Below are 24,084 nucleotides of genomic sequence, written 5' to 3'. Positions count from 1 at the left end.
AAAGCTGGGAGAAGAGACTGGTGTGCCACAGGGTCATGTTGTCATTGAGAGGGACCATGGCAGGCTGCAGAACTGGCTGACAGGAGCCTCACAAAGTCCAGAGAGCTCTGAAATCCTGCCCCAGGGCAGCACATGTAGGAAAATATGCTGGAAAGCACCACCTAGCTGGAAAGCAGCTTTGCAGAAAAGAACCTGGGGGTCCTGGCAGGCACCGAGCTGAGCCAATGTTGTTCCCTTGCTGCACAGAACCCTGAGCTGCACTGGGCAAAGCACTGCCAGCAGCTTCAGGGAGCTGCTCCTTCCCCTGTATTCAGCACTGGTGAGGTCACACCTGGCTTCTGTGCCCAGTCCTGGGCTCCTCAATACAGAAGGGACAGGGACATACTGGAGACAGTGTGGCAAAAGGCCACAAAGGTAACTAGAGCACTGGAGCATCTCTTGTGAGGAAAGGCTGAGAGAGCTGGGACTGCCTGGCGCAGAGAAGGCTTGGAAGGGCTTGATAAATGGGCTTGGGTATAAATACCAAAAGGGAGGGTGCAAAGGGATGGAGCAAGACTCTTGTCAGTGGTATTCTGTGACAGGACCAGGGGAAATGAGCACAGACTGAAATAGGAGGTTCTATCTGAACATCAGGAATCACCTGACTGTGGGGGTGACCAAGCATGGGCACAGGTTACCCAGACAGGTTGTGGAGTCTCCTTCCTTGGAGATAATCAAAAGCCATCTGGACGTCGTTCTGGGTGACTGTTTCCAGGTGGCCCTCCCTACCTGTGCAGTGGGGTTGCACAAGGTGACCCCCAGATGTCCTTTCCAAAGTCAATCCTTCTGTGACACTGCTATCCTGTGAAAGACTTGCTCACTTCAATGGGGTTGAGATGTCACCTCTTGTGCAGGAGCCCTTGGCATCCAGGTCACTTTCTTGTGCTGCAAGAACTATTTCCAGCCACTACTGCAAATACAGGACAATGAAAGAGAGAGAATAGATCTGCCCTGAGTTCAGTGAGAAGTTATCTCTGCAATTATTGCCTCTTCAGTGAGGGTGCTGTAAAAAGGACAGTTGTGGTGGGCCACAGGCCTGCAGGGAGCTGACACCAGCAATCCCACCTTCAGAGGTAATAATCAGACAGATGTGTGTCAGTCTGAACCCAAAAGGTGAAAGGCTCCTTTGTCATATTTCCTGTACTCAAACTACCTGATTGTATTTTTAAACTCCTGTCGCAAACATGAAAACCAAACACAAATTTCCTCACACATATCACAAGTCACCCCGAACTGCCAAGATTCCACATTGCACTGAGCATTAATAATCGTGTGGGCACATTTCTCATCCTCTGTATGCCCACAAAGGAAGTTCACACAGTCACCAAGAGGGGAAGGGCTTGAGTAAGCTATAGAGAAACTAAGGAGAGGTACAGCAGGCTTCAAAGTATTTCCTTTTTGCCCTGCTTGGTAAATGGAATACGGAATGTGACTGACAATGAAGAGGGAAGAAAGAAGATAATAAATCCTGTTTGCTATTTGAGGTTTTAAGTTGTTCTTTGAAACTGGAACCTGAAGTTGACTGAACTGGGTTATATATTACATTTAGGAATATGCAGAGCTTGACTGCAGAAATGTTATACATCCTACAATATTTGCAATTCTAATTAGAAAAATGCAATCTAAGAAACTGAGTAATGACCACAGAAAATTTACAAATAATATTTTAAGTCCTTCACTGGGACAATTATATGTCACTCAGGTGAAAAACAATTTCAGTCTGAACCTGGTGGAAGTTCATCTCAATGTTTCAGACCAAAAAAAAAGGAAAAGGGGAATGAAAAGATTTACAGGTTAGAAACTGAACTGTGCATTAACAATAAAGAGTAAAATACTATCTTTCTAAATAAATTTGCTGTGATTCAAAAGATGCCCACAAGGAACACTAAACCTTCATTCTTTAATTGTTGCAGGCCAAAGTCAGGAAAAAATTATCATACACACAACAGAACAAATGCCAAAAAACCCCCGCTTCAAGTAATGGAAAAGAAACAAATCATGCTCAGACCAACTTTTTAATGTGATAGAGAGAAAAAGTCTTTATTTTCTTCATGAATCTCTTCAATTTGCAAATCCTAGCATCCAAAATACACCTCATGCCACAGAACTTAATCAAATAATCCAATCTTTTTAGTCTCTTCCCATTCTCCTTTATCACGTAATCTGTCCAACTGAACCATTGCTATTTATAGTGCTTCCTGTATTCACAGATTCTAGGAGAGAGAGGCATGACTCAAGACTGCTTCTTTCCCCAAAACTTTTAGCCTCTCTCACACTATCATGTAAGCTGAGGAGAAATACTCATTATCTAAAGTAAAAAAAAAATAAATTTCTAACTATGCCAAAGTCCTTCTATTCATCTCAAATCTGCAGCTAGTTCCTCAACTCTAAAAATGACAAACAGAGGTTCAGATGTGTTAAAGCCAAAAGAGACCTTTACTGTTCTGCAGCCTGATTGCTGTCCTAGCATGAATGGTAGAAACCTGCTCTGAAACTCCTGCAGAAAAACCATTTCTATTGATTGAGCCAGACTGTCCAGCTAGAACCTATCTAGCCAAAGTAATCTCACCTTAAATTAAAGATTGTAAATGCTGGACACATCATAGATGCTTTATTCTGCTACAAAGATTATTTTTTTATCCTGTTACTCTTTTGTAAATATATACACCGTGAATGTAAATATAAGACTGGATCCAGAATTCCTAAGCATTTAAGCAGCTAATTTTCCTTTTTATCCTCCTTAAAACACTTTGTGCTCTTTAGGATCTTCTGCCAAATCCTCAAATCTGTACAACATATTCCAGAAACATTCCTACAAGATGTCTGCTTTGCAAAATAAAACTCCAAGAACTATTGGACATATTCAGATTATTCAGAGAAAGAAAGAGCTGATGCAAAGGATTTAGGAACTATGCCTCATTTACTATTCCAAATAATTCAGTAGCAAAAGTTGCTATTCAATTACATTTGCTGTTGAATGTGGTCCTTAAAACTACTTAAAATTCCATTTTCTAAATTATCATGCTACTGATCTCACAATTTACATTGGTGTCTGGTGAGATTTGGGCCCCAACAGAATGTGTCCTGTTTACAAGAAAGCTTAATTAGCACTAGCATCTCTACACATTTAACAGAAGGGATCACATTCCTCTTACATGGACAGTATTTGGTTGGTAGAAGTGTCTAAAAATTGTGCTACATTTTTGCTGACGCTTTCTTCTTAAGCTGCTTTAGCAGACTTCGCAATATCCTACCTGATAAAATTTACTTTGGCCAAAATTAATCAGTCAGCTTGATGTCCTAACATTTACTTTTCTCTTTTGTTGTTTGCAATGCTTCTTGGAACTGGGACAAATATCAGGCGTGTGCTCATGTAAATCTGAGGTATGTACTATATAAATGAGGCCCCAGCTCTCGCTACCTGGCTACCATCTGAGCTGTATTCTTAGATCTTTATTTCTGAAAGGGATCAGTTTTCCTCAGGTGCCATGAAGGCACTAGTAGCTTTAATACTGCTTGTTCAGCTTCCAATTCACAAAGCTGTACCAGCAGCTCCCCCTGCTCCCTTGGGCTGTGATGACCCAGAATCTGAAGCAGCAGCTGAAGTTGCTGTGAATTATATTAATGGCCACAGTCATCATGGATACAAGTTTGCCTTAAACAGAATCGAGGATATCCGCGTGGTACCCCAGGTAAGTGAGGAGGCAGAACAGGCAGAGCACTGTGTTCACCTGGGATGCTTGGAAATCACCAAGGGCCTGCAAGGGCTGTATCCTTACATGGGGAAATCAGCATGGCTCTGTTGATTTAAATGGGGCAAGGACACCTGGTAGCAGTGGAGAATCCAGGTCACTGGAATGTAGCTCTCAAAGAGCAGAACAGAGGGGGAGAGAGAAATGTTCAGACGTTTTTGTACAATGCTAGAAAGAGCTCGGGTTACACACACAGCACATTTGCTAGGGCAGATCATTCTAGGTGCTGATTTGTGAACCCAGTAGCTAATCTGGAGAAAAACTGAGGATAATCTTTGAGATGCAGGTAATTACTTATTGGCTAAACACATACCTATCAAAGCTCCATGCTATTTGTGATTTTGTAGTAGGCATTAATTTTACCTAATGTCCCATTGAGCTGCCAAGGGGTCTAAATGGAAATAACAGTGGCTTATTTTCCCTAAGATCTATTGCCATCATTGTAGGCATATAGACAAGCCATAGAAAAGGTCATTAATACAATGTATGTGCAAATTTAGAACCTTTGATTCTCTTAAAACATGGAAAACAGTTCCATGAGTGAAAACATGACAAGAGTGATAGACATGAGTGAAACTCCATGGCAGTTTTCTACTTGTTATGAAAGAGAAGATACCAAAAGATACATTTAGAAAAGACTGTAACAGACATAAATGAGATTAGAAGTGCGTGCAGAGTTACCCATACAAAAACACTGGTGACACTGCTTTGCTCATATTAATGCTTTTACGCTAAAATGACTTAATTGGTTTAAATGGAACCACTCATGACTTGAGCATCAGAATCAATGTTGGACCTACCTAGGGAACCCAAGGAACTGTGTCCTGTGTTACAGATGCAAAGGAACTGGAGCACTTCAGTGTAATTCAAATGGACTAAGGAAGACAGGTCAATGTTCACTGGTGTTTGTTTGGTATCTACTTATAGAAACATGAAGTTTTTTCATCAAAAAGAAAGCTGTTGACTTTTTAAAACTACCCAGAAAAATAAAATTAACTTAAGAGAACTGACTCACTACATACAAACTTGACTTTGCCAAATTTATGAGCCTGTTCCTTATTAGCTGGAATAAACTCAGTGTGATTATCTTGACTTACTCCAGATTTGGAGTGCTGTTTTTTTATAAAGTTAAAAGTGAGGACCTTTTCATTTACTCTGGTGTATACTTGGAGCTACCCATGATAGTCAGCAACAGAGGAAGTGCAGCCCCAGGGAAGAAATCTGGTGATGTTTTGTGAAGAAATTACATCAATTCCAATGGTTTATTTTTTTCCTTTCAGGGGCCAAATAATGACTTAATATTTCTTGAACTTGACTTACTGGAGACCAAGTGCCCTATTCTCAGCCCTACACCTCTTGCAAATTGCACAGTGAGGAGCTTTGCAGAGCATGTGAGTACCTGAACACTACCAGCAGGGTCCAAAGGTGCATGTTCAATGTGCCTCCAGAGGTCAGGCTATCACCAGATTCCCAAGCAAATGTCATATCCCTGTAACAGCCTATAACCACCCCCACTTGTAACCTCCTCGCTGACTTCACTGCCTTCATGTCAGGAAGGACTTCACTCCTGGATTCCTTTCATGTCCTGTTATCTGAAGAGGACAGATCTCTGCCAACATAACATCCCACACACAGTCCATGAATGCCATGGGGCCTGCTTTAGGAGCTCCACATTCAGTCAGCCCAGATGTCACTGCCTCACTGCAAACCACAGACAGGGCAGGCTGTCAATCTGTGCAGAAATACCCTTCCCTTGGCTACGTGTGGGTTGTTACCTGGTGCAGTTCCACCAAGCCTTCTCTTCCTAGTTACAACTGCAGATGAGCTATTCCCTTCAGATAGGGCTCTGCCTTTGAAGTAGTGCTCAGCTGGAATTTACTGGCCTCAGATATTTTGTTCTTATGCAAGTGTGATCCAGCTGTGAGACGCTTTCCTGACCAAAGCAGTGGAAATGTTGTCTGAGCCTGCTGTTTCTAGAATGGGGCCCAATTCACAGAGCTCACTAAATATGAATCATGATCTACCCCTGTATTCATCAGGGCTCAGATTCTATTTTCCATCGGGGGGGAGGTAACTCTAACTGTTCCCTCTTCCCAGTGACTCCAGCTTTGCCTTTGACATCTCCTCCCTGCTGGATCATGTTGCTCACACAAGGCAGCACACTCTGCTGTTACCATGGCCACTGACCAGCTGAGATTAGTGAGAATGTTATCAAAGAGCTCTGTGGAAGGTCTTAATTCATAAGTATTCATATTCTTTCCTCTATATGAGAGACAAACCTGTACTAAATGTCCACAATCTTGCTACCCTGGTACTTTTGATACTTTTGAAATCCAGATTTGGATCCAGATTTTGTAGCTCTGATCTGCCTTTTACAAAATCACAGACATCAGGACATGCCTAGCAGTGCCTTTGCCATCAGACCGATGTTGTCAGGAATGGTCAGCCAGGATCTGTTCTTTTGAATTTAGTGGCCCTTTATCAGAAAATCCAACAATGTAATCCTTTGATTTTTGTCTCTCTCTAGGCAGTTGAGGGTGACTGTGATGTTAAAATGCAGAAGGTGGATGGGACATTATCTGTACTTGCTAGCAAATGCCACTCACATGCAGGTAAAGGCTTTGTTCTGTAGGTTTGAATCTAGAGGCTGGTGTATTTTTATAGCAGTGGTTACAGTTCAGTGGCTTTTCTGATTCTAAACTGCTGGGTATAAATATGGCATAAAGGACAACCGTTAATGGGTTTTCTAAATCCAGCCCCCTTTTCTGGTTTAATTCCCTTACAAACCACTGTTTCTCTTTGCTTCTCTTTACTGTGACAACTAAGATACTGTAAGACTAACTGGGGAGCAGGTCCCAGATTTGAGTCTTTTCAGCTAGCAGTTTAACCTTAAGAATTTGATTCCTTGCTGATCTGAGTTTACTTGCACTTGTTGGTCATCAGAGTCCCATTGGCAGATGCAGCTTCTTTACTAAATCCAGCATTTTCAATACTGCCATGGGAAAGCAGAATGTCTATTCTGCCTGCTCAGTGTGAGATCTCTTTGCACTGTACGAGATGTCTTCAGTACTACTGTCAAAACTGATGACTGAAATAACAAACACAAACACACTCCAGTGAGGTAAAATATCTTCATTTTTCTACCATTCCTTGTGTGAGCTGAAGCACCTTTTCACTGGTATCATAGAGAGGTTTCCAGAAAGAAAATTTTCTAAAAACTGAGTAAGAACATATAAAATGTGCTACTGAAGTCCACAGCACTCTTCCTTGCAGAAAGATCTGAATGGCCAAGTCGTGTGACACACTGCCATCTATAGCCTGCACTGGAAAAATTCCTTCCACTTTAATTTGGGACAGGATTTTAAACAGTGCTTTGTGTTACTGAATAGGCCTATAATGCCTTTTTAAACAATTTACAATCTGATCAAAACATGCTCTGTTCCTCCTGCAGACTCCACTGAAGACATTCTTAAAGTCTGCCCTGACTGTCCACTGCTGGCAAGAATGAACGACACAGAGGTGTTGGAAACAGTGTCAGCTGCTCTCAATGACTACAACAGCAAAACCACCGATTCTTACCTCAGACTGCTCGAGATCGGAAGAGCCAAAATACAGGTAATTTCTACAGCTATGTCTAGCCTTTCATATAAACATAATATTTCATGTACAGTAATTGTGCACTGCTACCTAGTTATGTTTGCAAACAGACACTATTTGCTTGCTCTAATTCGCCCTCCTGATTTGCTTTTAATTTCCCAACTATTATGTGTCATTTTAGCCACAGGATTCCCTTTCACTCCAGTGGGAGATGAAGCCACAACATTTGCCTTTTATCTTTTCTCAGCAGCTCTGCAGTTTCTGAGTGCAAAGTCAGTCAAACATCTTTCCTGTTTTATCAGTATCACCCAGGGCACGTTGTTGTTGCTGAGTTTGCCGTGGGTGCCACGAACTGCTCTGCAGAAGAAGCCAAAGCCAACGCGGGGGCTTGTCAGCTGCTGCCCGAGGATCAGTCTGTGAGTATGGCAGCACATCAGCCCCAGCCTCCCCAGCCCCGGGGTGGAAAAGCAGCATCATGCTGGGATGTGCTTGCACTGGAGCAGGAATAGACCCCTGTGGGGATCAAAGGGCAAGAGATGTGTAGCTTCATGATATGTTTTTCAGTATATCATTCTTAAAGCTATATCACACCTTTCTCTTTTCTCTGAGGTACCTGGACTGAATTCTAATGGCTTTGAATACATTTGAAAAAGGCTTGAGCACCAGAGACAGAATATTTTTAATGAATAGACTATATATTATTGTTTATTCTTAAAGTGAGCGCCTGAGAAAATCAGGCTCTTTGTACTGGACAGTACACAGTCACATAAAAAAAAAACAAAAAAAAAAAAAAACAAAAAAAACAAAAAAACCCCCAAACAAAAACAAAAAAAACCCCAAAAACAAACAAACAAACAAACAAAAACAAACAAAAACACCCCAAAAAAACCCAAAAAAACCCCACCAGCAGACTGTTTCCTCCTCCTACAATTCCGATGCACTCAGTTTTGATAGATATGCTTTTGAGATTATACTGTATACTTTACTACGTTAAAATGCGTGTTTCTGATGAAACTGAGTCCTAAGCAGTTCTAGGGGGTGGAGCTCTTTACCTAGATTCTTATATATTCTTTCCCTCCCTCATATCCAGACATACAAAGGATCTTACTATAGAAGAACACAGGAGTTTCCCTTATTTGTTGCTTATGCATTTAAAGAGCTTTATTTTTTTGAGCCCGGCAGGCTAAAAAGCAAGCACTCTACTGCTCAGATAAAACATGAGAACAAGTTGCCATTTCTAAATGTGCTGAAATTAAAATGCAGCCTCCCTCTATTTTCTAACTATTTTCTCTTGACTATGTTCTGCTTTGCCAGAATTTTGGTTTCTGCACAGCAGTGATGGTAAAAAGTCCCTCACAAGACCTTCAGGTGGACTGCCAGTTGTATGGACATCAGGTACCAGCTCCAGATATTCCCTTGCTTTCCTGGGTATTCTAGCCTACTGGTGCTGTTACAAGGCATCATCTTGAGTTTACTTCTTTCACTGTAGCCTGCATTAGCCACCTGTGATAACTTAAGTTTGTATCCTAAAAGTCAAGATAAGGTAGCTCCTGATTACCCTATGGATTTCTGTGCTGGGAATTAAGTCATATCTGCCATCCATGCTTGACACAATTTTCCCTCTTGGCCATCTGGGAGATTCACATGTCCAGCAGGGCAAAGGGAACCAAACTCTGCTCAGCTAAAGGGATGGGGTAGATAAATGTAAAGCAGAAATCAGCATTGTCAGGCTGGAGGCTTTTAGTCCTTAGACATGACTGAATTCAGGGACCTTGTCCTGCACTGCTGTGGCAAGGGGAGGGAAATGTGCACCTGACCTGGTACTCTCCAGGTATTTTAGACCACATTTGGTCTCAGGAGGACTAGGTGGTGGTTGAATGCTTCCTATGGACAACAGCTCTTGGTAACTCAACAGTAATTAGCTGTCTGGGAGGTATATGAAAGAGAAAATGAGACAGCTGGTCTTGAATGTTTCACCAGCTGTGCAGGTGGCCCTGAAAGATCATATAGCACAGAATTTGGTCCTAATGATTCATTGGCTATAAAAAATGTGTTCCTGGGTTCCTGTGCATGTGTTCCAATGCAAATCAGACTTCTGTGATAGTCAGGAGCATTTGAACCTGGGTTACAGGCCTACAGCTTTTAGGAGCAGGGTACCTAGTCAGGTATCAATTACCTGTACATCACAAGCCCCAGATCACTGAAAACCAACATGACCTGTTTTTCTTTTCCAGCCTGGAGTTACCTATGCTCATCCAGGTCAAGACACATCAGCAGGACTGGCACCCAGTGCTGTAGGCGTCACAAACCACAATCTTGGGCTTTTCCACAATAACCCTGTTGCATCTGAATCCAGCTCTTCAGAAATTTTGCGTTCCATGCTCTCAGCAAAATCAGTAACAAAGAGAGCAGTTGCAGAGGCTGCTCAGCATGACAAAGTACCTCGTCCAGTTGGCTTTGTGCCTCCTCCTCCTCCCTGCCCTGGGAAGATTCGCCATTTCGATATCTAGGCTGTGTTTCAGAATGCAAGGCAGCCAAACTGAGGGATCAGTGCAACAGCAACACACAGACCACAGCATCGACTACAAATAGGTGAGAACACTTGACTCTGAGCCTGAATGAGTTTTACCCTCCAGAGGGCAGAGCCATGGTCAGGGTCTTGCAAAGGCCTGCTCCAAAATATAGATGATTACAACATATAGCAGTAGTTTACTTTACATACAGGGATTCTCTAGCTAAAATACAGAAAATATTGTTTCAGTGAAACTGTTGTAAGAGCTATACAACAGTTGTAGCTTTGTGATAGAAACACCACCCAAAAGGGTAGTTCACAATAAAATGTTCAAAGCTTTGCTACCTTCTATCCGTATATATTTTCATTTAGTTGTCAAGTATCTCCTTCACAGCATTATGAGTCATATTCTGGGCTTGATTTCAAAAACACTAAGCTCCTGCACTTCTCATCAGCTTCACTGGGATGTGTGGGTGCTGAGCACTGCAGAAAATCAGGTCAGTCCTCCCTTTTGATCACACACCAATAGCACTAAAGAAGTGGCAGGAAAAAAGTACTTTTCCCTTCCACCTATAATGTTTCCTACCATGTGCCTATTTTTGATATCCACCAGAAGTGCCTCAAAACTTTTGGACATGGCACAAGAGCATCCATATCTATGAAAAGAACAGAGAGTCAGGACACTCATTGCTGGCAGGCTGAAAGCATCAATCCCTGCAGCCAAATACATGTGTCTTGTCTGTGTTCCAACAGACACACAGGTGCAGTACAATCGTGGGATCCTGCATGGTCTGTGTGCATATGAGGAAATACCAATTCAAGGGAATAAAAAATATATGACGGGCATGTATCTCATATAACAGGACCCTGACAATGATGGCAATTTACCATTGTCCTAGCAGTCAAATCTTCCCTGAATTTCTGGCACATGTTAGAGGCAGAATCTATTCTAGGTAGAGAATTAATAAGGGGCTGGGGCCAGAAGGATCTTTACTGCCAGCCAGACTGGAATTCTGCAGGCCCTGGGGAACAGTCTCAAAGACAGTCATGAATGTTTAACCAGGAACAGCACTTGCTACAAGATAATTATCATGCAGGCAGCAAAAAATTGCAGAACACATGTCATTTCTGAACTCTTTCAAATAACCTGTCCTGTTCTCCTAGTTACAACCATCCAGTACTCAGTAAGCAACACAACTAACACTTGCTCTTGGTGATAGTGCAACAGCTCACAATACAGAGAGGGTCTGCTCTGCTCTATCAATGGGGAAGGGAAAAGTCATCGGCACTTGCACCAGCGCTTCAGCTGGGTGTGTAAGGAAAGGAAAATCAAACTCTATAAACCACAGCCTAATGTGATGGCAGCACACTGAGGGCAAGCTCTGCCTGTGAAGGTAGCTGCTCTCACATTTCAAGCAAATGCTGAGTTTTGCAGGAAGCGTGTTGTGGGCAATTGCACCAGCCACAGCCAGTCAGTGGCTCAGGGAGTTTTTGCTCCTCTGTAGAGCAGTGATTACAGTATAACCTGCAGGCAGCCATTCCTTCAAAAAGTGCTAGTATTAAGCTGTAGAAATCTCTTAATGCAGTAAGATGCAGTAAGGAGGTCTTCCCATCTCACTGCATGAGCACAGGATTAATGAAACTGCAATTATTCTGTTTTGCATCACTGTGACACCAGATACATGAGACTTTTGAAAACTAGGAATCACCATTACTAAACGATAGATATTGTCTTCTATATAATTAAATAGGAACTAATTTATAGAAGAGACAAAATTTTCTGATGGCAGAAACAATGTTTATAGAAGGGATCCCTACCCCTGGTGATCCCTGAAATCCAGAAATGCTGCATTTTCTTGTTGCCTTTTCAAACCACACAAAGCAAAGATATGTAGCAGAAACATCTGCAAGCTCCATACTCACAGATGTTCTTCTATACCTGGTGAAACTAATCCCTTGTTTTCTAAAACAGGAAGAAACAAATTTTCTCTGTGCATTCCATTTTGGTAGCTGCACCTCTTCTTCTTTCTCCTTAGCCCTTGTCTTCTTAAGGACACATCGTGCCCCCTTACAGATCTGTTTTCCATGACTGCTTTGAAGCAATCACTTTGTCTCCCACCAGTATAGCCCCATTTTCATGCACCTGGGCCTTAGTAACAGAGTTAGTATTTAACAATTGATTCTCTGGGCAATGAGACATATGAAATGGTGGTAGATGAAATACAAATTCCCCCTGCCTTGAAATGCAGCATGAAGAGTTTTGCCAGGTCTGCATCACTAGCTGACAATGTTTTTCAGCTTTTTCAGACCCTGTTTTGCAAAAGCTCATGTACTTCATGTGCTGCTTTGGCTGAACATGCTCGGATTTCCCAGCTGTGCCCATGTTTTGAGGTCAGCCACTTCAACAGAGGAATTTTTCCTTTCCAGGCAGAGGAAGAGTACAAAGAACAGAGTCAGGGATATAACAATCCCCTATTATAAGAAGCACCGACACAGCCAGTACTAACTGGCACCCATCTCCATAGAAATGCCATGCACTGTAAGGATAAAGAAAATGAGTTATTATCCTTTAGCTGCAGGGGAAGCAGCCCCAGGCACAAGGAACAATGGGAGTGAGTCTGCATTGCTGCTGCTGCGGTTCCTGTACTATGGCTACAGCAGTGTTTCCCAACATTCACCCCTTGTATCCCATCCCTCTGGGACACAGACTGTGCATTATCCCTCACCCAACACAAGAGGGGCTCACTCTAGCAGCCATGTGCCCCTTCTGTCCTGCTATCAGGGTTTTGCACCTCTGCCACCAAGAAAAGTCTTAGAGGAGTTTCAGCTCCAGTGCTGCTGCAGGTCTTCGGGCTGTATCTATAATCCCAGCTTTCAATGGACATTCCCTGGAACACATTCTGCCATCTCCCAGATGCTTTAAACACTTCTGGGCTAAGATTCTTTACACAGACAATAAAAAAAGTGACAATATAGAAATCTTTAACTACTCCAAACATCACAGTAGTATTGAAGAGGCAATTATGCCCTTCACTTGCACTTTTTCTTCCTCATTCAATAGAACTTTCAAAACTAAAGGTACTTGGTGTCCTCCAGCAGAAAGGTGCAATCACAGGGTCCCATGACAAAAAAATGAGATCCAGGGACATGGTAACCCAGCTTCTGGTGTCCTTCAAGGTGAAATGCTGCAGTTGCCCCTTAGTAGAAAACCAGTGACATTCACTGGCATCCTCCCAAGTAATGGTCCCTGTCACTTCTCCAGATCTTCAAGACAGAAGCTACTTGTAAAGTTATTCCCCCTTGTCTCCAGCATGGAGTTCCTGACAGGTTATTCACAAGGCACACTGCTGTCATTTCAAACTAAAGTTTCTCCAGGAAGAATTTGCCATGACCCTTGAGGGGTGTCAATGCCTCCAGGGCTAAGGGGTAGCATTCAGCTGTAGGTATCCAGATGAGTAGAAATGCTCACAGAATGAATCCAAACTGAGCTTTCTATCACAACCAAACTGAATGCATATAATAGAGTCAATATATTTGTTTAAAACTGTCATTTAACAAATACAAAGTGCAAAATCAGTCAACCTTGTGGCATTTATCCATTTTCTGTTCAAATTACTGAGACCCTTGTCTTCATTTTATTTGGCAGAAAAACTGGATCACTGACAGAACAGAACTGGAGCCAGAGCTGCTCTGCACATAGATTTATTCAAGCAAATCTGGTTTCTTAAGGAAGCAGCTTTGTATTTGCATTCTTATCCCTTGCTATGAGGTCAAAACTGCATGATCTGCCCAGTGAAGTCCAAATTAGAGATGGAAAACCAGAAGGAAAAAGTGCTGTCTGGTCTCAGAGGGAGCAACAACACTTCTGTAAAACCTTGTAATCATTGACTTAGTGTTTACTGTTGCAGCTGTAGGTTTAAAGGTGATGGTCAGTATGCAATAAAAAGGGGGCACAAGTTTATAAAGAGACACAGCTTCACTATAAAGGCCTGTTATCTCACTCATGTCTCAGCCCCTCCATCCTGACTGACCACCCTGATCTGCAGCACCGGCTCTCTAAGCAGGATGGTTTGGCTTGCTTGGATGCTCTTTGGCATGCAGGTGCTGTGCCCCTGCCCTGCTGCCCCTCCGTCCCCAGGAGCAGGGGCTGCCCTGCTCTGTCCCCGCTGCGATGACGCCGCCGTGGAGGAGGCTGCAGACCTGGCTCTCCGCCACATCAACGCTGACCGGGAGGAGGGCTACGTGCTCAGCCTCTACAGGATTGCCAGCGCCCGAGAACAGCCGCAGGTAAGTCACCCTCTTGCTCAATATATGTTCCTCCCTGTGTCTATTTCTCAGAAATATCTATTTGAATGAAGAAATATTTCCAAAGGCAAACGCAGAGCTCTATTCACAGGACTCCAGAGGCCATGTCAACTTTATGCACAGACTAGAAACAATTTCATCACACTGTGGGCAATTAGAGAGCAAATCTCAGTCATGACTCTCTGCTGCAGGCCCTTGGAATGGCTCCAGGCATCAGTTCAAATTTGATATGAAACACCACTACTCTGATTTAATTTCATTTTACACCTTCCTCCCACTGCCTTGAGCAGTTGGAGTGCAAAGGCTAGTAAGTCATAGTGTGTTTTGCACAAAAGATATGAGCACTAACAGGTGTAAACACATCCTGCTTGGGACCGAGGAATTCCTTTACGGACCTCTAAAAGATGACTCATTCTCCAGAAGAAACCTGAAACCAGTTCAAGGGCAAAAAATACACTGGAAATACCTACAGAATATCACTCACATTTCCTCAAGTATTGTATTTCTCTGTGTGTGCTTAATTTATGACAATTTTGTGCTACAATAACTGAATCTATTGGCACTAACTAGGGACATGTGAATGAATTCACAAGGGCCTGCAGCAGATTAGGCACGATGGAAGCCTGCTGCTAGCATTCCCTGCAATGCCTGCTCACTTCCCATAAGCTTACCTTACCTGAAAGGCTGAGTTCTGAACACTAAAGAAAATTAGGCTTGTTGCAAGATGCTTAAAGATCTGTGCTGGCAAGGATATGACACCTCTTCCTGCTGCTCTTACAAGGACATGGTTCCTGCAGACACACTGTGGACTCCAGCAACCCGAGATCTCACAGCTAAAGATGCTCTGCTGTGTTTTGTTCACTGTGTTCTCTATATTGCCTTGCTCAGGTGACAGAATGTGCCCACTGAGCAACTGGATCAGGTCTCTTCAGAATTTTCCCACGTGATGCAGGTGAGCTGGCCCAGAATCCACATCAGCAGGCAGGGAGTTAGGTGCTCAGACCCCTTCCTGGGGCTATTTCATAGAGTTTGGTACTCAGACTCCTTCCTGGGGCTATTTCCTATTGACAATAATTAGAGCCCGCTATCAGTACCCTAGAGTGCAGCATGGTGGGTGCAGACATGCTGTAAACCACCTCTGTTATCTCCCTGCTTCTCCCTTCACCAAAGGTGTGTGCCAAAGATGTCTCAACACTGGAGAATTTTGGTCTTTGGTTGTGATTTGTCTGTCACTAAATTTCCTAAAGACTTAACTTATTGCTTTAGAGCAAGCATACTTTTTTCATCTGGAGGTTTAATTTACTTATTTACTTTTATTATTTCTTTTTTTTAAATCTATTATTGTATCATGTAAATAAGGTATTTCAAGACATTGCAATAACAAACTAGACATTTTAAGCCCTTTGTCCCATGGTTGCTGCTGCTGGGACTGAGTACATAAGCAGCAGTCAGCAATGTCAAGGGGTTCATGCACAGTAACAACCTTATGCCACCTCCCATTCCTCTCCAAAAAAATTAAGAAGTTTTTTTTTCCCTGCGCACCAGTCAGTGGTCCTTTCTCTCACTTTCTTAAGTAGTACTGAGGATAAAATATTTTCAAAGTTACTTCAAATTCAAATCTGCCCTTAAGCAACCTGTGGTTCAGCTTTGCTCTAATTGAAACTAATGAGCCATCTGCTATTAACTTATATGCAAGTAGGACAGAGCTTGCTTTCATACAAGATACTCATGATTAACTTCACTGATGGGCACTTAACCAAAATTACAAAACATGCCAAAATATTTTATTTCTTTCTCTTGCACCAGGTCACCCTGCTGCCACATCTCCTCTGGCTTGCCCAGCACACATTGCAGCCTGGCACCAGCAGTGCTGAGGAAGGGATCTTTTTGGCAATGGAAAGATAGACAACTTTTTATTCAATACTAAGCAGATATCAAAAGGCCTTTGCATAACGGTCTTGTAATGAAAATTAAAATAAGGATGATTAAATCTTCAGTGATCTGTTGAGCTCTGAATAAGCCCCAAATTATCCTTTCCCTGGGGCAGAACGATACATACAGAAGCAGGTAGACCAAAAGATGTGTAGATTTTGTAATAAACTTATCTGCTTATTAGAGCTGGCATTATACAAGAGACCTATAGGCAACAAGAAATACAGTTTGGTCTGCCCTAGATGTATTTAGTGTTTCTAAGATCACTACTCTTTATAATCAATATTCATGATTCAGCTGAGGAAACCCATCTAACACCACACATATTTGATTATAAGAAAATTTCTTTAACGAGGTATTTGTGTCCTTTTGCCTCCAGAATACCTTGTCAACCAGTTTGAAAGCTCAAGTCACCAATTCCAAATATAAGACTCCTTAAAGATGTATATTTTTCTTGGCTATTTCTCCTTCATGTGGATAGTCTTAGTGATGGCTTTTTTCTTATAGAAGTTATATTTAAAGTTCCAAACTTCTACCAAATGCTGCACTACCCCAAAACACATTTTCAGCAAATAGCAATTACTCTTTGACTGGTCTTACTGTGTGTTTACTGATTTAAGCTGTATTAGCTATCATATTACAGAGAATTATCATCATGGTATTTAAATATCCTGTACATAAACAGAAAATTATTATTAGTTCCTTCCACAGAAGGATCTCTGCAGCCAGGTGTGGGGATATTGCTGTACCACTGCACAAACAGCACTGCTGCACCTCAGTGTCACTCTTTGTCAAAATAACTTTTGATCTTTCCACAGCCTTCAAAATGAAACTTATAATTAAACCTCAGGATTAGTGTAAGCAAGCCCTGAGATCTCAGTGTAAGGCATTACCAGATCACTTTATAGAAGACTTAGGAAGAAAAAGATAATATGAAAATGCAAAAAATAGCAGAAAGCATGAGAAGTTGTATATGCAAGAATAGAACTAAGAGACAATGGTAACAAAACAATTTAATAATTCCTTATGTTTATTTTCATTTTGCCCTTTCATATTTAAAGGGTTTAGTATTACTAGTATACATGGTAGAGCTCACATAAAATCACCATCCCTCAGATCTCCATAGGTGTGATCAGAGTAGTTTGTATCTCTGAATCTGCTCAGAACTCCAGAGCAGACACCACTTTGTGGTTTTCTAAGCAGTATGAAGACAAAATTCAGCAGCACTCCAGCTTCATAGGCCCTATGGACTGGTATTTAGTCACTGTTAAACAGAGGCCAAAACTAAAGCCAAAATGATACAGATATTGGCCCCAGACTTCCACAAGTCTCTTGCCCCATTTACTGTTTTCTGCACAATGGCGTCAAGCAGGGATGAATGAACACTGCTGTCATTCAGTTTGGTTTTTCTCCCCCTTCAGCAAAGACATAATCTCAGTCTAAACACGTAGCTAACACTCACATCTAAGTTCTTTAGGTTGTATAAATGACAGCTGCCCTCTTTCCAGCTTTCCACTAAGGATATAAATAAAACATGATCCAGCTAAGCTGTATCCTTGATAAATATGCTGGAAAGGTGCTTACCCATCTCTACTGTGGAAGCAGAATGAGGAGCTGCACCATGCAGCAGCTCATCTTCCTGCACTACGTGATGCAAGCACTAGATATAGAGAACTGTATTTTTAGTCCTTCCTTGTACTTCTTGCCTGGAAAGATGTGCCTGAATTGCTTTGTGCTGCAGTGAACTGAATAAAGGTTTCTGGACTTAAGCACAGGTCAGAACTCAAGCACTAGACTGAAGCTTTAAGTGAGTCTGAGACATCCATGTGACTCTGCAAGGTCTCTCACAGGACTCCCTGACAGCTGAGAGAATATTGAAGCTTCTCTATCAACACAGCCTTTGCCTCTTTACAGCAAGTGCAGAGCATCCACATTTGAAGATGGCACTGCCCTAAGAAATAAGATATTTCTCTTCCTAATGCCTGCTGGGAATGTTCCATGTTAGCAGTTTTTATTAGTTGTGGTATTTACAATCTCATTCTTATTTCAGGCAAAATAACCTACCTTTCAAATCTGATGATAAAATGCAGTTGACAGTGAAAACATCAACATGTTTAGTCATTATTCTTGGGTTCTGGTTGGTACCAGAAACAGAAGACTAAAACTGACCAAAGGACTGTTCTTTATGTAAAGCTGGCTAGCTGCATGACCAAGCCTGTTCTAACAAGAGTGGAATTTCACCTGATTTGCCACTTTTGTCACAGAGAGTGTTCAGTTTTCAGGACATCTCTGCATTCCACCTGTGTGTTTCCCATTTCTTCATCTCTACTTTTTATGAGTCCCTACTTTGTTTGATACAAAACTGGCATGTGACCCTTTTATTTCTTGTTTTCAGGAGATCACTGGTTCTGTCTTCTATCTCATCTTGGATGTAGTAGATACTGAGTGCCATGTACTCAGCAAAAAGTTGTGGAAGAACTGTAACACCAGACCTGCTCATTCAACCGTAAGGATTTTATTTTTCTATTTAAGCTCACCTATGATGAGTTACTCAGGTACTACTGATGACTGCAAAATCCCTACACTTGCATTTTTAGTGGGCAACAAAGCCCACTAAAAAATCAAAGACCATTTTATAATATCCACAGTTTTACTCTGTACCTTCTAGTCAGTTTATAGACTGGTAAGATTTATTTTAAAAAGTGAAAATTAAAAGAAAGTTTTTGACCAGAGCAAATAAAGAAAACAAACTAAATAGCCATGCTAGGACACTATTTAGAATAATGGTTTACTTTTTATAGCAACCCTATAAGAGTTTATTTTAAAGACAGCCCGTCAAGGAGGGAATAAAAGAAATACACTTTTATACAACATGTGATTTTTGGTTAAGTTTAATTCCACTTTTATTCTGACAACTTTGCAAAAATTGCACTGAAATAGGAGAAAAAGGAAAGCTCAGCAAGATAAGCTGCAAAGACAGAAAGTGGCCCAAGACTGTTGCTACAGGTGACCAAAACTGCTCTGAACAACTGAAAAAAACTCTTAGAAAATGAAGAATGACAAGGAAAAAGGTTCATATATATATAAATAAAGAAGTTATGATTAAATTTTCCTGGACTGCTTCTAAGGCCGATCAATTTTAACTTTTCAATGAAAAACTAGAAAAAATAAAAAGAATTCTGCTCACTTCTCATTACAGTGTTTTCAGCAGAAAAGGGCACAAAGCCTATATGGTTTATAGGGCTTCAGTGAAGCCAAGAAATGTCCAGAGGCCTTGAGCACACATGCAGGAATATCTAAGAAGCTCTCAGAGAATATACTTTCAACTCCTAAATACAAAAGCACAATGGATATTAATAGGCCAGTATTTTTTTCGGCCATAATCCTAATTTTTTTGTGTGCAAGGATGACCCTACTCTGCCACAAAACTGATTTATGGTCCTTCCTACCACTATCCCTATGATTATAGGGAAAAGGGAGAAGATGGAAGACAGGTGACTGGATCCAGACACTGAATTATGTCTGGGTTTAAACTCTCTGAGTTCCAGACATAGACCCAGCCCAGGACAGAGACCCAGGGGCACTCTGTGACGCTTGGGCACTTCTCAGCTGCCAGAAGAGTGGCCCTGGGCAGGCTGCCCAGCAGTCAAGCATTGCATCTGTACAGCTCAAAATCACACCAGGAGATGAGCTGGCCTTTTATTTTTAAATGAGATGCTTGGAAATGTGCTTCATTGTCATTTGAGTATTAACAAGGTTTTGGTATTGAAAAGAATTCCATAATTGCAAGAAGAAAATGAAGCACTTCTGTCTAGGTACTAGATGATCAGTAAAGGGTGCAATATTAATTGTTTTGAAATGTTTATATTGTTTTAGGTTTACGGTCAATGCAAAGCAATTATCTATATTAATCAGGCAAGAAATATTGCTCATCTGAATACTTATGAGTGCACTTTACAACCAGGTATGTCTTTAACATACTCTTTATAAGAGAACTGGAAAAATTCTTTGCCAAATAGCATTACTTTAAATTTTAAATGTAATTATGACACTGCAGTATCTCCATTAGCTTCAGCTGCCCTGATTTTCTCAAGTCAGTGATCATAAGGCCAGGGAGGTAATGCAGCTCAAAAGAGTTCATTAATAACTGTTTTAACCTCTGGGACATTCAGCAGAGCCTCTATATGGGCTTTTACCCTCTGAACCAAAAAAATTTTGTGGGTTTGTGAAAGGCAAGGAAAAACAGCAAGCCCACTGTCAATAGGTTGAATTTTTCCTTCAGTGTCTGCCTCCACTGCAACATTTTCATGGGTCTGTAAATACATAGAGATTCAAAATTACTGAGGGGTGCAGACCACATGGTCTTATTCCTGGGGAGTGGAGGACAAGTGGGCAGGGTTGGGGGCATAGATGTATTTACAGTGACCTACAATTTCAACATGCTTTTGTGGTTACGTCTTGTCTAACAACACTGTTGTGTTTCAATAAAAAGTTCCAGGCAGATATATCTGGTCAGTTTGTCCTGACTGCCCAGTTGATGATTCTCCAACTAAGCCTGAATACTTGGAGGCTGCTGCCCGAAGCCTTGCCAAGTTCAATGGAGAGAGTGAACAAACTCATTACTTCTCTGTCCTCAATGTCACAAGAGCTTCAATGCAGGTAAGCCAAGGCTCATCCTACTTGGTTTAGCCCTCAAAAATCCTTCTACTCAGAATACTCCTGATCTTCATGATCCATGACTCTGATTCCATTTCTTGCAAAAAGAAATGCAGAAGTCAAGAACAGACTTGCCTCCAAAGTTCAGAAAAGCTTCATTGTTAACTCTTTCTTCTTCCACCACCATGAATTTGCAATTCCCTAATAGAAAGTATTTAATAAAGCACAGTCATACCTTCCAATACATACCTGTAATTCACTGAATGAATATAAGCATGGTTTAGAACTAATTTTAGACTAACAGAGAGCTCATGATCTCATGGCTAAATCCTCTCTGTTTACCACAGTATTACCTAGTCTCTCTAAAATTCAGTATGTGTAGATAGCAAAGTGATTTTTCTTCTTTGTCTAAACCATCAGATATTACTACAGTATACTATTTAATCACTTCCATTTTCTAACCCAAATTTCAGAAATAGTAAAATGATCCTGTTAATTAAAACAACCAGAAATTGTCAACAAGACACTGAAGAGGGTCTTTGGCTATGTAGTTCTATGTGGATGCTAACTCATGACAAAATCGAAACCGATTTCCAGTATGCCAATCCATGAGTTATTAAGATTGTGCATATATAAGAGGTAAAAAATGACCAGGCAATAGAGCAGCACTGGCAAAAAAATTCACTGTAACACAACTAACAGTAATGCCCAAGTATCACCTGTTCCTTCCAGACCTAGCAGGAGTTTTTAATATATTTCAAGGTCAGTAGAAATTCTTTATTCTTCCTGACACATGCACAAGTTCTAATTGCCACTGGTCTGTCATTTACAGTGGGTCATTGGTCCTGCATATTTTGTGGAGTTTTTAGTTCAGGAGACATCTTGCTCCAAAGATGAAACAGTTGCTGACATCTCGATGTGCGAGCCACTTCCACCAGAAGTAGCTGTAAGTACTTTTCCTTGCATAAACACTGGTTTTCCAGATACTATCATTACTCAGAAAATATTTAGTATTTATCTCCTTGGCTCTTTGCAGACAAGAACCAAAACCCACAGTCATCTTTTTATGGATCATAGCTCTATAGTGTCTTGCAAGTCTACAGACTCCTTTAGAACAGAGAAACATTTCAGCAAAAGTTCTGAACTCTCAGAAGTCCATAAGCAAAGAAAACAAAAAATACCATTCAGAAAAAGGTGGAGAAATATCACCTTAAAAAATGTGTATGAGTCTAAAGAATTTCTTCCACAGAAACAGACATAGACAATAAATCACTCGCAATGCATTAAGAGTATATTCATACTACAATCAGGTCAGCTAAGGAAAACATTTAGGAACAAAGGAAAAAATTGTAAGAAAAATTGGAAGACTAAATGGGCATGCTGACATGAGGTAACACTTCAAGAGGCATTTTAAATGAGATCCAAGCCATGATACCCATAGATATATACACAACTACTAGAAACAGCATTTTTTTCATGGTTTCTTTCACTAGTATGGCATGAAATTGATTCTGTGTGGAAAATTATATTATGTTCCACACACAACTTGCCTGCATAGGGATATTCTGCTGCAGGAGAACTTAAGCAAGCTGTTGTAGTTTGGCCTTAAGTAGTCAGCTTAGTTTTGCTATTGTGTTACCTAACACTCCTTTGCAAACACAAGGCCTTTATCAAAACACTGCCTGCCTTTGTGAGGTTGCCAATCCCAAAATAAAAATTTGCCCAAGCTGTTTATCCCTACAAATACACTTAGAAGCTATAACTATTCAGCCTTTCATAATCACTTATTTTACAAGATAGGAGCTTAGTATCAGGGCTCCATGTGAAAAAATGCTTGTATTTTCTTCTTACAGAAAATCGGTTTCTGCAAAGGCTCTGTAGTAAACAGCCGTGAGGAACAGTTTGTCACAATATCCTGTGAAATCTACAGACAGCAGGTATTTCTTAATCTAATCTTAATATTGCAAGAGTAATACTCCTTTACAGAACAAGTATTGAACTTTTGAAAGCCTAGCCATTTTTAAGTTTCCTTATTCACAAAGATGTGCTTCAAGAAAGTGATAAGGCCAGATCAGGGAGAAATCTCTCTTGTGATAAAACAGACTTTTGTTGGGTGGACAAAAAGGCAATAGAGTGAGTATAGAGACAATCCTGCAGAATGTGTTCAGAATGCTCTACAATGAAATTGTAAATCACAAAGGGAATGCAAGGGGATATTACTGGAGTTACCCAAGTTTCATGCACCCATCTCCACTGGCACAAGAAGTAGTTACATCCATTTATCATTTGAGCTTCTGCCCTGTAGCTGGTCTTGGAGGACTAGAGATTCTTAGTGTGAAGGATAATCTTCATGTCTGAGGGAATTTGGAACTGCTTTATTTTAGATAATGCTTATTCTTTGTTATTTAGGATCCTGCCACTGAAGAGGAAAACCAGGAAGCTAATCAGACACCTGGAAAATCCATGCAGGATCAACAGGCTTCCCCTTCAGATGCCAATCATTTTTCCCCACACCTGGAAAAAACAGTGGGCTGGGTTAAAATTCTACCCCCTTCAAATGAGGATATCACTTTCTATAGCCTTAGAGAAAGTCAAAATGAACATAAAGACAGAAGGCCAGCTCCTCCTAAGGCTGTAGGATTTGCCCACACGTGTGATGGAGAAAAGACTCAAGTAAACAAACCAGACTTGACCGAACCAGTCACGGGACCAGTTATTCTCCCTTTTACTGAAGAACCTTCTCTATCAGATTCATGTCCAGGAAAAGCAAAGCAGGCAGAAGGCATCCTCCATCCCCTGATAACTAGAAAGCCTCCCACAGCCTAGCCAGCACCCAAGCAACTCAACTACCTGCAACAAAAAAACAGCAAAATGGCAACACGGTTGTCAAGTTGTATAACACCTTCAAGTCAAGGTGTAACACCTTCAATAAATACTTTGTTACAGTCTTCATCTTTGGCATCCTCAGTCTTATGAAAGCACAAGAACAGATTGGCAAAAGAAAGTTAACAGAGGCATTTTCCAACAACAGTGTCTGGCTTTTAATTCTTGAATTCCCCCCATCAAGCAGGGCATGAAAGAAAGGTAACTGGGGAGGATAAGAGAACTTGCAGGGCTGGGACAGCCCAAAGACATCAGGAAAAAAGTATCCTTGTAGCAAAATCAGTCAGGGCCCAGAGAGGGATGGCAGTTCCCCAAGGGATGGGGAGATGAGCCAAGTGTGACAACCAGGCTGGTGGGGCAGGGCCTGTCCTGTGGTGCCTGAGGGAGGCGAGCAGGCGCACCCAGGGA

The 24,084-nt window shown here is 41.4% G+C and overlaps 2 protein-coding genes and 1 long non-coding RNA gene across 3 annotated transcripts in view; 2 read left to right on the top strand and 1 right to left on the bottom strand.

The window, feature by feature from the left end:
- Window positions 1–24,084, bottom strand: part of LOC135278716 (uncharacterized) — a 133,711-nt gene that overhangs the window by 57,107 nt on the left and 52,520 nt on the right. The gene's annotated exons all lie outside the window — the stretch shown is intronic.
- AHSG (alpha 2-HS glycoprotein) lies at window positions 3,464–10,016 on the top strand. Its single transcript, XM_064384932.1, has 7 exons — window positions 3,464–3,731; window positions 5,072–5,182; window positions 6,319–6,403; window positions 7,243–7,406; window positions 7,691–7,804; window positions 8,703–8,783; window positions 9,623–10,016. The coding sequence occupies exons 1-7, from the start codon at window positions 3,528–3,530 to the stop codon at window positions 9,896–9,898; spliced, it is 1,035 nt and encodes a 344-aa protein (XP_064241002.1). The 5' UTR covers window positions 3,464–3,527; the 3' UTR covers window positions 9,899–10,016.
- FETUB (fetuin B) lies at window positions 13,966–23,881 on the top strand. The gene is made up of 7 exons (XM_064384937.1): window positions 13,966–14,187; window positions 18,533–18,643; window positions 20,014–20,101; window positions 20,630–20,796; window positions 21,626–21,739; window positions 22,647–22,730; window positions 23,203–23,881. Exons 1-7 carry the CDS (start codon window positions 13,966–13,968, stop codon window positions 23,617–23,619), a joined length of 1,203 nt encoding a protein of 400 aa, XP_064241007.1. The 3' UTR covers window positions 23,620–23,881.

This window comes from Passer domesticus, chromosome 11, assembly GCF_036417665.1.
Source record: "Passer domesticus isolate bPasDom1 chromosome 11, bPasDom1.hap1, whole genome shotgun sequence".
Taxonomy (NCBI): Eukaryota; Metazoa; Chordata; class Aves; order Passeriformes; family Passeridae; genus Passer; species Passer domesticus.
This window is presented reverse-complemented; position numbering and strand designations above follow the sequence as displayed.

What these genes read in the sequence shown, in the direction of transcription:
- AHSG (XM_064384932.1), top strand. Translation starts at nt 3,528, where the DNA reads ATGAAGGCACTAGTAGCTTTAATACTGCTTGTTCAGCTTCCAATTCAC. An exon ending in TGAGGAGCTTTGCAGAGCAT is followed by an intron (nt 5,183 to 6,318) that starts GTGAGTACCTGA and finishes GTCTCTCTCTAG; the next exon opens with GCAGTTGAGGGTGACTGTGA. An exon ending in GCCAGTTGTATGGACATCAG is followed by an intron (nt 8,784 to 9,622) that starts GTACCAGCTCCA and finishes TTTCTTTTCCAG; the next exon opens with CCTGGAGTTACCTATGCTCA.
- FETUB (XM_064384937.1), top strand. Translation starts at nt 13,966, where the DNA reads ATGGTTTGGCTTGCTTGGATGCTCTTTGGCATGCAGGTGCTGTGCCCC. An exon ending in CCAGACCTGCTCATTCAACC is followed by an intron (nt 18,644 to 20,013) that starts GTAAGGATTTTA and finishes ATATTGTTTTAG; the next exon opens with GTTTACGGTCAATGCAAAGC. An exon ending in TGAGTGCACTTTACAACCAG is followed by an intron (nt 20,102 to 20,629) that starts GTATGTCTTTAA and finishes TTCAATAAAAAG; the next exon opens with TTCCAGGCAGATATATCTGG.